Source organism: Rhinolophus ferrumequinum, chromosome 18, assembly GCF_004115265.2.
Source record: "Rhinolophus ferrumequinum isolate MPI-CBG mRhiFer1 chromosome 18, mRhiFer1_v1.p, whole genome shotgun sequence".
NCBI classification, from domain to species: Eukaryota; Metazoa; Chordata; class Mammalia; order Chiroptera; family Rhinolophidae; genus Rhinolophus; species Rhinolophus ferrumequinum.
The window spans coordinates 20,429,780-20,442,530 of NC_046301.1; the positions used below are offsets into that span (position 1 = coordinate 20,429,780).

General features: G+C 42.7%; 1 protein-coding gene across 2 annotated transcripts in view; it reads left to right on the forward strand.

The window, feature by feature from the left end:
• The window catches only part of ARHGAP10 (Rho GTPase activating protein 10), a 251,677-nt gene that overhangs the window by 70,551 nt on the left and 168,375 nt on the right, over positions 1–12,751 (forward strand). For both annotated transcript variants that reach the window (XM_033135263.1, XM_033135262.1), the window contains exons 2-3: positions 2,992–3,087; positions 3,161–3,222. In XM_033135263.1, coding sequence (XP_032991154.1) covers positions 2,992–3,087; positions 3,161–3,222 — 158 coding nt within the window. The remainder of the gene's footprint in view (positions 1–2,991; positions 3,088–3,160; positions 3,223–12,751) is intronic.

Here is a 12,751-nt window from a genome sequence, read left to right on the forward strand (position 1 = left end):
AGGGTAGCTTGTTTTGAACTTTATGTAAAAGAACCATACTCTGTGTATTATTTTGTGACTTACTTCTTTCCCTCCAAATTGAGATTCATCTGTGTTGGTGTGTGAATTATGGCTGGTTTTTACTCTATAGTATATGCATATACTGTAATTTACTAATTTGTTCTGTTGTCCAGCATTTTTTTCCCAGCGTTTGGCTATTACTGTTTATCAGCTCTGTAGATTTTCTGGTCTGCGACGGCACACATGTAAGAGTTTATCTTGGGAATTCACTTAGGAGAACAGTTTCTGGGCTGTAGGATATCACGAAATTTGCTGGAAAATGCCAAACTACTTAAAAAGTAATTGTACCAATTTTCACTCTCACTAGCACCATATGAGGATATCTGTTGCTGCATAACTGGGGTCACACCAACACTTGGGGTTGGTAAAAAAAACACTTAGTAATTTTTGCCAATCTGATGAGTGTGTTGAGGTATCTTGAGGTTTCAATTTTCACTTTCATTATCACTAATGAGTTAGAGCACCTTCTCATGTGGTTATATGCCATTTTGATTTCCTTCCGTTATTTTTCTGAAGGGCCAATTCAAGAATTTTACCCAGTTTTCTCTTGGGGTTCTGTCTTAACTCATTGATTTATAGCAGTTGATCAAACCATCTGGGTGTGTGCTTATCTTCCCGCTTCTTATGTTTGTAGCAATTCAAAATTTTATCACAGTCCATTTGTATTAATCATTCTACATTAGTTATCTCCTGCTTTGTGACAGAGCACCCGAAACCTAGTGGCTTCCACAACAGCCGTTTCTTACAGTTGGGACTCGGCTCACTGGGCAGTAGGTTTCCCCTGGACTCCCTCCTGCCTGCGCAGGGAAGCTCTGCTTTGCAAGTTGGCTATCGGACTGCTGAGGCAATAACGGGTTGACTGAGCCACAAGTCTTTCATCAACCAGCAGGTTAGCCCGGTCTTGTTCGTGTGGAGGCCGGAAGAGCGTTCCGAGAGAGTCAAGCAGAGGTGTACAAAGCTTCTGGAGGTGAAGGCTCCGAATTAGCACGGTGTCACTTCCTGCACATTCTATTGGCCACAGGTCCAGCCTGGATTCCAGGGGTGGGGAAAGAGACCCTCCTATTTCTGCAGGAGCTGCAGCAGCTCAGAAAAGAGAAGGGCCTACAGGGAGGGGTGGGGCATTGTGACCATGCTTGCAATCCATCACATTTTACATTATGGTTTGTGCTGTTCTTCCATACTATAAGGGTAAGAACTCACAGCCCTATAGCATCTTCTAAAAGTTTTAAGGTTTTTGCTTTCACATTTAGGTCATTCATATATGTATATATGTATATATATATACATATATATATATTGCCTCATTTCGCTATGAGCATAAAACTACTCTAAGAAACATAGTCTATTAGGAAAAATATATATAAAAAAGGAAACAAACAAACAAAAAAAAACAAACTATGACAGCGCTGAAAGAGTTGGTGAGCATTATTAGAACATTTAGGAAGAGAGTGAGAGAAAGCAACTTAGTAGGAGAGCGTTGGGGAGCCTTTGCATGTGATGATTGGGGGTAAAGAGTTGGTTCAGAAAAATATCAAGTTGCATTTTCTGATGTTAAATATAAGAATCTTTTGCTTTCATTCCTTATTTGTTAGCTATCGTACACTGAAGACAATAAAAAAAAGAGCGTTGCTCCTACTATCTTATCATCTTATTGAAAACACCCCTCAGTTTTTTTTTATGTTGTTAGCTTCACTTTCTTGTCCATATTTATTTATTTTCTTGCATTGTGAGTATTCCAGTCAGCAGTTATGGATTGCATTTAATTTTCCCAACTTTTCAGTTTGCTTGACCTGAAGTTTTATTTGAAGGCGTCCTGTCAGTACTCATTGTCTTGAGTCCGTGGCCATTAGGAGTCAGTGAGCAGCTTCTTAGAAAGTGCTGCAGGCCAGAGGCAGGATTGTGCCCTGGCCAGGGCCTGGCCTTTGCACCAATGGCTCTGGAATGGAAGCCAGCCTTTGCTGTTGAAGGAGCTGTGCAACTTTGTGCAAATTATTTAACATCTCTGAGCTTTACTTCTCCATTGTAAAATGGAAATAATTTTTATTTTATAGCTCTCTCAAGAGTATTGAATGAGAGAAAAACTACACATCACCTAGCATGGTGCATGACCCATAAAATAATAAACATGAGCTTATTTGAGAAGTAGGGTGTCCCCCTATTTTTGTTAATCTCCAAAAAAAAAGAAAAAGAAAAAACGATGAGGACCTCTATACGTCTTTCGCTTAAGGAATTATTTCTAACATTTAAGCTTGGCCTGTAGCTACCGCCCTGCTGCTCTTTTCTTTTTTAATTAAAAAAAAATTTTTTTTTATTGTGGTAAAAACACTTACCTTGAGTTTGACCCTTTTAAGATTTTTAAGTGTACAGTACAGTGTTGTTATCTGACATACAATGTCCTGCAGCTGTTTTCTATGAAAACTCCCTTTAAATCTTCTGGTTTCTCTGCCTGGCGTTTGACAATCAGGTAAGGGCATCTGGTTGGCTGGCGATGAACCTTTGAGACCCTTATATTTGAGATCTTGGCAGCCAGCCAGCTCTCGTGGAGCCCTGGGAGATACTATGGGGGGGGGTGTTCCCAATCTTAACCTGAACTTGTGAATTGTGCGAGTGCGGATCTGAGGGGTCCGGAAAAAGGGAGCGTGCTTTAGGGAACAAGGTAAAACAGTTGGCTCTCTGAGGGAAAAGAATCTGGGGGGTGGAATAAACATTCCAGCACCTGCTCTGCGCCCGCCTGCGTGTAGAGTAGAAAACGGAAGCAACCTGGCGGGTGTGCCAGGTTGGGATGATGGGCCCCAAAGGAGTTGGGCTGTGCCGCCTCCCAGATTGAATGGAGGAGAGCTCTGCAGCTGCATTGACCTTTGGAGGAATAAATGTCCTGTAAGCCTTGACTTAAAACAGGGAACCAAGTCATCGTTAAATCTTTCTTTCTAGGTCTTTCGGCAGCCCAGCGGAAGTTTGCTCATTCACTCAGAGACTTTAAATTTGAGTTTATCGGCGATGCGGAGACTGATGATGAACGCTGCATAGGTAAGTGAAGATCAGGTTTCGGTTGGCTCTCCTGTGCTTTGGCCGCCAAGTAATGATTCCTTTCTCTTGACAGATGCTTCCTTACGTGAATTTTCTAATTTTTTGAAGAACCTGGAAGAACAGAGAGAAATTATGGTGAGTTGTGGGATGTACATTCATCAGTCCATCTATAAGCGGGGGACACGTGGGTTTACCAGCTGTGGGTAGAAGTTTCGATGCGTTTATCCATGGAGGACGTAGGGCATAGTACTGGAAGGAGCCCTGGCTGAGGTTTCAGGAGCCCAGATCTCTAGTTCTCACTGGTGCTGACTGTGGTGGGATTTTGAACAAGTTACTGGACCTGTAGACCAAGGCTCTGTTTCCTCGTCTGTAAAATAGCAGATGGGGCTATATCAGACCATTTTACATCTGTATTAGCAATGGAGCACTGTTATTTAAATTGAGTCTCATGCAGAACCTAAATATATCAAGAAGATAAAAGAAGAAAAGCTTATGTAGAGGTGCAGGGACAGCGGGGCAATGTTAGAGTTAAATTTATAGCTTTCCAGGTTGTGTGGAGAGGGCCCGGAAGTCTTTAAAAATCCATCTTTGCGTTGAGATCCATGATCCCAACAGTAATAATAGTAATAATAGCTGTTTTTCATTGGGTGTTGTCCAGGTGGGTGATGCTGTGTTGAGCGGATGATCTTATTTAACAAAAGCTCAGCAATGAATTTTGAAGATACTGAATGATACTTACTTGCCTTCCTTAAAAACTTGCATCTCCTTCCTCTTGACCAATGTTAATTCGTTCAACAAAGATTTATAGTAGAATTGGCACTGGATTATTACACAGTAGTTTCACCATATTTTTTTTTCTCACGTTTTAACAGACAAACTATGTATTCTGTGTTTTTGAGAATGAGTAGTACCTGGAATTATGTTAAAATGTAAGTGTATGAATGAGTTCGGATGGAGTGGTAATAGCTAAGATAGTTAACCTTTTCTCTGTGCCCAGTACTGGTCTAAGCTGTTTACTGAATATTCAGTCATTTAACTCTCACATCAACACTTTGAGATAGACTCCATTATTGCCCCCTATTTTACAAATGAGGAAACTGAGGCACAGCACCTTGCCCGAGATCACATGGCAGCTGTGAGGTAGACCTGGTAGATGACAGCACCAGACACTCTGAATCTCCCGCATTTTTGGCCAGCTTTATACATGTTACTGTGATCTGGGTGGTGGCTGGTGGGGATTTCTTTCTGGTAGAAATGGAATAGGGAAGGAAGTGGAAGGGAGGCACTGATTGTGATTTAAAAGTGACAGGGATATAAGGCTCCTAAAAGCCCTGATACAATTTGCACTATACCCTAAATTCTGAGGTAATTTGTATATATCGCAAATACTGTAGAGGGCAAGTGAAAGTACTGTGATCCATTTGATTTTTCTGGCAGAAACTGACATACGCTCGTATTCAACTAATATTCATGTGCTCCTGTAGTCACTGATTTTTCAGCTGTTTAGGAAAATTTAAATGTGGTAGTGGATGAAAATAGTGGCATGACGTCACCTTGCCACGACGTGAAGTGGGTGTGGGTGGGTGGGTGGTGGTGGAAGTGCATGTTCTTAGTTTATGTTAATAGTGTCAGCTGTTTTGTTCTCAACCCTCTACGATATTTAGTTGTACTTCCCTGGGATCCTGAACATTCAGTAAATGTGTATTTGATCGCCTTTTGTGTTCGATTCTGTGCAGAATCTGAGCACAGAAGCAAACAAAGCAAAGTCCCCGTCCTCAGGGAGGTTACGTTCTCGAAAGGCAAGGTGATAAGAGAATACAGTACCTTGTCCGGCAGTGATAAGTGCTATGAAATAAAGTAAAGAAGGACAAGTAGCCAGAGAATGGGATGGGGTACCATTATATCTAGAGTGGTGAGGGAAGGCCTTTCCCTGGAGAACTATATGAGCATCCTGCTATGTGGGGGAAGAGAGTTCCGATAGCTTGGCACTGGACTTTAGTTCTGCAGGAATACTGTGTGAGCACCGTGTGTTGTTATTCTACTTCTCCTTTATGTTCCTTGAGGTGAATTGACTACGTAGCTCAAAAAACTAGGACATGGCCGTAGGTCCAGGCTGTCTGATACAGATAGCATGGTTCTCAGAGCTATTGTTAGCTGACTTACTGATTTAGTCTTCAGCTATGAGGGGGCGTCATAGCGTCTCTGTCTTAGGTAGGCCAAGGATGACAGGGCTGGCTTTTCAGTGCAGGGGAGAGGTGAGAATAGGATGTTGTCTGTATAAGGCCATGACCCTCAGAGAGGAATGGGACAGTCTATTACAACCCTTTGTGGGAACAGCAATACTTGCTCCATAGCAGCAAACTACCCAAGGCCACAGAGCAGTGGGGGGCAGCTATGACCAACTATAGAATTAACAGAACACCTAGTGCGCTTTTTTTTTTTTAATTTTTACTTTGGAAAATTTTAAGCATGGACAGAAGTAGACGGAAAAACATAATTAAACTGCATGTACTCAACACCCAGCTTCAGAAACCATGGCCACACAGCCAGTGTTGTTTATCTTACACCCCTTCCACACTTCCCCCATTATTTTGAAAGACAGCCCAGTAAATCTCTCAGCTTTTCGCTCTGGGAGGTAACTCTCGTTTTGAACCCCAGAATCCTCGTCACACCTGAGAACAAACTAACAACACTTCCTTAATATTGCACAGAATTAGGTCAGATTTAAATTTTTCTGATATTTGCATTTTGTCATCCCTCCCCCTCTCCACCCAATGACAGTTGGTTTGTTTGAACCTGGATCCAAACGCAATTCATCTGACTGATACGTTTCTAAGTCTCTTTTAAGCCATAGGTTTTTCTTCCCGTGACAAGAATTCCTGATACTTTTCTATTAGCTCTTAAAGACCTTTAAGACACTACATTCTATCAGTGAGTTAGAATAATGAAGTTAATGAAAGTTGAAAAGTTTGGCATTTAACCCTTACTGGTGTTATTTGGTGATAGCGGTGATTCTCCCCCTCCTACCCACCCCGCCCTTTCTTAACCATGTAAATTGTATGGGATCATTATGGCTAACTTGAAGTAGCTTTGAACACTGACTAACAACAACACCAGCAAAATCTTTGATGCTTGACTAGACACCAGCCTTAAGCTTTTGAATAAGAAAAATCCCTCCCTCAACAAGTGTCCACTGTGATTCTGGAGAATAACTGGTAGAAAGGGAATTAAAGTACATTACACTGAGTGTGATAACTAAGGGAGAGTGTGGGCTGCATGCAGTGGGGAGCAGCTAAGCCTGTGCTTCCCAGCAGCGATTTTGGAGAAGTGATACTGAGGCTGGAGGGTAGGGGGCAGAAACAGGGAGCAGTGCCTTTGCACAGCTTAATAAGCCCATACCTCCCGGACAGTGTGACGGGGGGTAAGGAAGGTCTCTAAGCAGTCGGATGCCAGTGCGTTTAGACAGCTTTTAAAAATGCTTGTTTTACTTCAAATTATTACCAACCAGCAGCACGTTAAACGCCACATATTAAAAAAAAAAAAGGGGATGCAAAACGACAGCTGTAAAACAGAGGTAGGAACATTCTAAACTTGATTCCCAGAATTCCACAAAATCTTAGTGGTCACAGTCTTTAAAGCAATTAGTATTTTCTGAAGTTCTAAATTAAATGACGGTGCCGCAGAATAATTGGGCATTCATGATTAAGACCGCGCCATCAAAATTGTTAAAACATTAGTATATAATCTGAGACTTAGAAGGCAAAGACCAATGCCAAATATTTTTAAACAGCTTTCCATTTCCTAAATAAATGTTAAAAAAGGATTTGGGGCTTTAAGGGATAAGGACATCTGGAAGTCAGTAATTCAGGGAACAAATTCTTCCTTGATGGTTTTGAGCTACTAGGTATACACATATTCACAGGCCTCATCTGTGTACCTAAACAGGAGGTGAATATAAATAGATCGATCAATAGATAAACAGATAGATAGATGGATATACACACATACATATATAGGTATCTATCTATCTATCTATCTATCTATCTATCTATCTATCTATCTATTCATTCCAGCAAATACTGTTGAGTGCCTACTCCATGTCAAGCACTGTGCTAAATGCTAGGAAGTCAAAGGCATAATTCCTGCCCCATAGTTAGCTGTCCATTGGGGCCAATTGCCCAAAGCACATAATTCCAGTCTGCTGTGTGGTAACAGAGAGGCAGCAAGGGTGGTGGGGTGGGGTGGTGGTCAGGGAAGGCATTTTGGAGACACCATTCCTGAGCTGAGCTGTCAGGTGAGTCAGAGTTAGCCAGGTAAGGAAAGATGGAAGTGAAGCATTGGTTTTCTCCTTGGGGAAAACGAACTGATTTGGGGAAAGAGGGAGGGATGTGTTTGCTTGTCTCCTGACCCATGTCCAGCTCTGTAGCTCTTAAAATGAATTTTTGGGAAGGGAAGTGGAAAGAAGGCCAGTCTAGCAAATCAGAGTGATCTCCCTCCCTGCCCACCCAACCCCCTGTGTGTAGAAGTCCCATTTCTATGAATAGGTGTGACTTGTCCGTTAAAAGGCCGATATTGTCTTCTTCAGGACAGTTTTCAAGTGGGTAGTTTTTGCTGGTAAGATTGCCAGCCTTGATGTGAAAGGGGAGCCTGGTGCAGTGAGTGGCCAGAATTGCTCTGCTCGCTTTGCTGCCTGTTGTCTGAGGAGAGTGCTGTGTGGTGTTGTCACTGTCAGCATTCCGGAGATGTTCCCTCTGGCATGGCAGGACAGGGCGTACTTGTGAGGTGGGCGGCTGGCCAGGAATTTAAGGACTTTCCAAAGAGTGCTGTGGTGTTTATGATGTTCTTTCAAAAGCACTTCGTACTGCGTTTACTTCTCCCCATGTATCCTTGTTACCATATCCGTGAGTTTTGTCCTTTCTCCTAAACATCGCTGCTCAGTTTCTGAGAGTTATGGCAAATCGGGGCAGCTGTGTGAAGCCCAGAGGTTGAGGAAAGCTTCTGGGGAAGACGGGATGTCAAGAGACAGGAGGTTGAGCCTGCCAGATGGTGCACTAAAGGCGCCCCCCTGTCGTCCAGAGGGGGCTGGCGCCCACGGGGGTGGCAAGCAGATCTGAGGATGCATCTTCTCCAGCAACTGCATCCCTTTCCCTACTTGGGCAAGATGACTCTATGTGCACACAGACACAGGCTTTTGAGACCTCCTCTTCCTCCTCCCCTTCTCCTTCCCTCCCTGCCATCACCATCACCACCACCACCACTACCAAAGATTTCACTCTTGTGGAAAACACGGGGCCAGAGGATGCTTGCTGGGTGATGTGCCCTTTGCTTATATCCTGATAAAGAAGGCCCTAGACTTCTGAGTACTGAGGGCTTTGTAACAGGTTGAGATGCTTCCTGGCAAGACACGATGAGTGTTTCCTCAACCCTTGTCTTATTTGCTTCACTCCTTTCTCATCGTTTCTTCATGGGCTTAGATATCTCACAGATTGTGTAGTTAAGTGATTTCTATATCTTTTAGGGTTTTTGATGCTGATTTTTGTTCCAAGTTTTCCATGATTTTTTTTTTTTAACTTTCAAAAGTGTTTCATGGTATTATTAAAATAATATATGTTGGTTGACATGACTTGAATCTCTGCTACCTTTGGGTAGAAACTTTCCTGACAGTCTCTCCTTAGTACCCCCTAGAGCAGCGGTCCGCAAAGCTTCATCCCTGGCCCAACAGCATTATGTCATCTGAGAACCTGCTAGAAACGCAAACTCTTGGGCCCCACCCCAGACCTACTGAGTCAGAAACTCTGGGGTGGGGCCCACTGGTCTGTGTTTTAATAAGCCCTCCATGTTGTTGTCAGGCAGGCTCAAATCAGAACTCCTCGCCTAAGGTGCCAGTAAAATCTCGGCTGGCATTTGTAGCCTTGGAGCTAGGCTGTCTGAAGGTTGGGTGCTCCATAAATTGCCTTTTGATATCTACCATGAGGTTAAAGTAATCTTTAAAAACCTAAGCCTTTACCTGTCATTTCCAAAGGATTTTGGACTATATACGTAGCTCGTTTATTTTAATGGAGTAGGTTTCCGCTGTTAGGAATTTTACTATTACTTAATTTGTGTTTAGCATGGCTTGTGAGTTCCTGTAATGTGATAAGTACCTAGGGCGTTCCATACCATTGGAAACACTGTGCCTTTAGTTTCCTCTTACTATAATTATAATTTATATGGTATATCAAGCCTATTTTAGTCAGTTCTTTTACAGATAAAGTGACACATTTTTGTGCGGACTTCTATTAGCAGGCATATTCAGATGTGGAAAAAAATCCTTCTTGAATTTATTTATGAAAACACTTCTCAGTTTAGTGTAAAAATTGTGTGACCTAACTCTATGAAGAATTTTCCTCCTTGGAACTGACCTTTACTATTTGACAACATTTTTTTTTTTTCCATATAAATCCTGGTTTTTGTTGTTGTTTTTTTTCCTTGTAAACCCATTATAATTCAACCAGATATGGATGACATTGTGAGTCCTGTTTTTGTGTGTGTATGTGTGTGCATACCTTTTGAGAGTTGGACTCTGACTGACCCGGAATCCTATAGAGATTACAGTCGGGACTAACTCATATCGGAATCCTGAGGTGAGTGAGAATGTCTCAGGCAAGAAGCCTGGGTTCTTTTCCTGGACCCCAGTTGGGTGAGGCCGTGCCTCATGACTGTGTTCTCTCTACTGGTGATTCATCGTCATCTGTGGCCTCACAACCTTGTTCTGCTCAGAGTCTGCTTCCCTACTGAAACTCATGTTTCCTATATTTAATATCTTTGGGCTTTGTTCTCTGCTTCTGAGGAATCAGCTAGCTCTTCTGAGAAACCAGTAAATACTGATGTGAAAGAGCAAAGAATGGACACAGATTCTTCTTCCCCTGCACCCCACATAACAAGGAACAACAGAATGGGACCCGCCTGCTCATTTAATTGTCTAATCCAGAGAAGTGGTTCCATTAGTGGGAATTAATTCACCGGAATCGATAGTTTCCTGAGAAAAATATTTTGGGTTGAGCCAGGGCACCACAAATCATTCTACAGATCCCGCCATGAAGTACTCAGTGGTATGGCCTTGGCTTCTAAAACAAATTGCTGAGAGAGAATTTAGGATAGCTTGATTTGAAAAAGGAGGGGGTTACTGCAACTGAGTGAGGTGGAATGAGTTGATCTCTATCACAAAATAAGTTGGTGACAGAGATTAAAATCGAACCTTTCTCTTATCTTCTGATATCCCAAAGACAGTCTTTCTTGCCTTTAGCTCCTTGTAAGATATACTACCCTTCCCTCCACTTTTGAAGATGGGGGAAATGGATATGTATCCTTATAGCTGCTGCTCACTGGGCAGCAGTCATGAGGAAACATGAATTTGGTAGTATTTCCTGGCCTCTTTAGACAACTGTAGACTCTCAATATTTCAATCAGCAAACCACTTAATGACCAGTTAAGCAAGAAATATGAGTCCTGGTGGTTGTTTGAAAACCTGCCAGTGAGATTTTCTGGTTAGGTCAAGGAAGTGCTCGTATCGGTACCTAAACAGTGGGTGCCATCATTTTGGAAGAAAATCCTGCATACTGTACTGGAGCACGCCCTGAAGAAATAGTGCATCTCCAATGTCCTTGACAACACAGGGGAAAACGTATGTGGGCGAAACCAGATGATGATGACTGAGGTACAAAGTGTCTCAGAGGAGTTGGACGCTGAAGAAGTTTTAGAAATATCCCCTAACTTGTTTGCTTATTTTTATATGCACCAGAGGGATACATGATAAAAATATATTTAACTCTCAAAGAGCTTTTTCAATGCATATAAATGTTCTAAGTGTTACGATATTAAATCAAGATTTCATTAGCATTATTTTTTCTTTCTAGTATATAAGATAATGGAGTGCCTTACTATTAGTGGTGTGTTAGATGTAACGAAATACAGTCCTAAAATGGTGGTGGGGATTATTTGAGGTCCAGAGGAAACCAGCGGCCATGGAAGTGTAGCGGGAAGAACGTGGATGCTGGAAGCTGTGGCACCCATGAAGCAGCATTCAGGTCTCCAGCTGCAGGGAGCGTAGTTGCCCCTCAGGCCCAGCTGCTCTATGGTTCCATCACTGCGTTAGTGCGAAGGCCCCTCTTCCCATGTCAGTCCCTGCCAGTGAGGGAGCACAGCAGGGGTACTAACCACAGGCTTACTCCTGGGGACTCTGGAGTCTCTGGACAAGCTGTCTGGGCCAGGAGTCCCTGAAGCCCTGCCACACTTCCCCTAGACCTGCACTGCAGTCTGACACGGGTCCACCCCACCTTCCTTCTGTGTCTCCTTCCCCTGGGCTCAGACCTGCATCACTGTCGGAAAGCTCTGCCAGCCTCCCCCGGCTCCCTCCCCATTTTCTCTCACAGACGGTTCCCCTAATACGTTTGTGGTATTTCTAATCCCATCTTGGTGCCTGCTTCTTAGAGGTCCTGGACTAACACAAAAACAGGCTGTCTGAGTCAGACAGAGATAACAGTTATGGAGACTGAACATAGGTATTTATGGTTACTATTATCATGAAATGTTGCATTTCTGAGGAACTCTGTCTAATATCTAAATTTATAAGCGAATCCTTTTTCAGTCATAAAGCAAATATTTTTGAATGCCTGTCAGAAGCCAGGCAGTGTTCTAGCACCTGAGGAGATTAGGCGCTTGTCCAGGAGGAGATGCTCAGCTGCTGGCTAAGTAGTGGAGAATGAATTAGCAAGAGCTGTGTCACCCCATGCCCTTCCCTTTCCGCTCAGATAGCCCTGGCACCGCAGAAGGCCTGGTGATCTCATCTCCGTGGTCAACATGTAAGTGCTCTTTTCTGAACAGTTCTTTCTCTCTCTTCTCTCTCTCTCTCATCCTCCCTCTTCCTCTCCCCTCCCTCTCCCTGATTTTCTTCTTCTGTTTTTAAAATTTTTTTATTGGGGAATATTGGGGGACAGTGTGTTTCTCCAGGGCCCATCAGCTCCAAGTTGTTGTCCTTCAATCTAGTTGTGGAGGGCGCAGCTCAGCTCCAAGTCCGGTTGCCATTTTCAATCTAGTTGCAGGGGGCACAGCCCACCATCCCATGCGGGAATTGAACCCACAACCTTGTTGTTAAGAGCTCGCGCTCTCACCAACTGAGCCATCTGGCCGCCCCTCCCCTATTTTTTTTGATTCCACAGTTTTATTACTTTATTATTCATGAGGTTCTGTTTCTGGCTATGCCATTGAATTATACCATTCACTTCAGAAATTAAAATGTTATTTAAAGCTAAAAAACAAAATTACAGAGTCTCTCATGATACTTGCACAGCTTTTCTGACAGGCGTATCTTTCACTCCTATGGGGTTTTATTCCTTCTCATAGTGTTCTGCCCAAGTATTTATTTTGTTTTAAAAATAGAAGCTAGTTCCTTATCATCTCTCATGCACAGACGGAAAGAAAATCAAGGTTGCATCTCTGCACATCCTTAGCTCATTCCTGGTATGTCCAATAGCTTTTGTGTGAAGATTTTCCATTTTTCCTAAGCATAATAAAAAATAATCTATATTGGTGAAATCTACTGGGTGTAAATAATCTGAGTCTAATTGCTACTTTCTTTTTTCAATTAGCGTTCTTTAAAATTGATGCAAGCTTTTTTTTCTTTCCC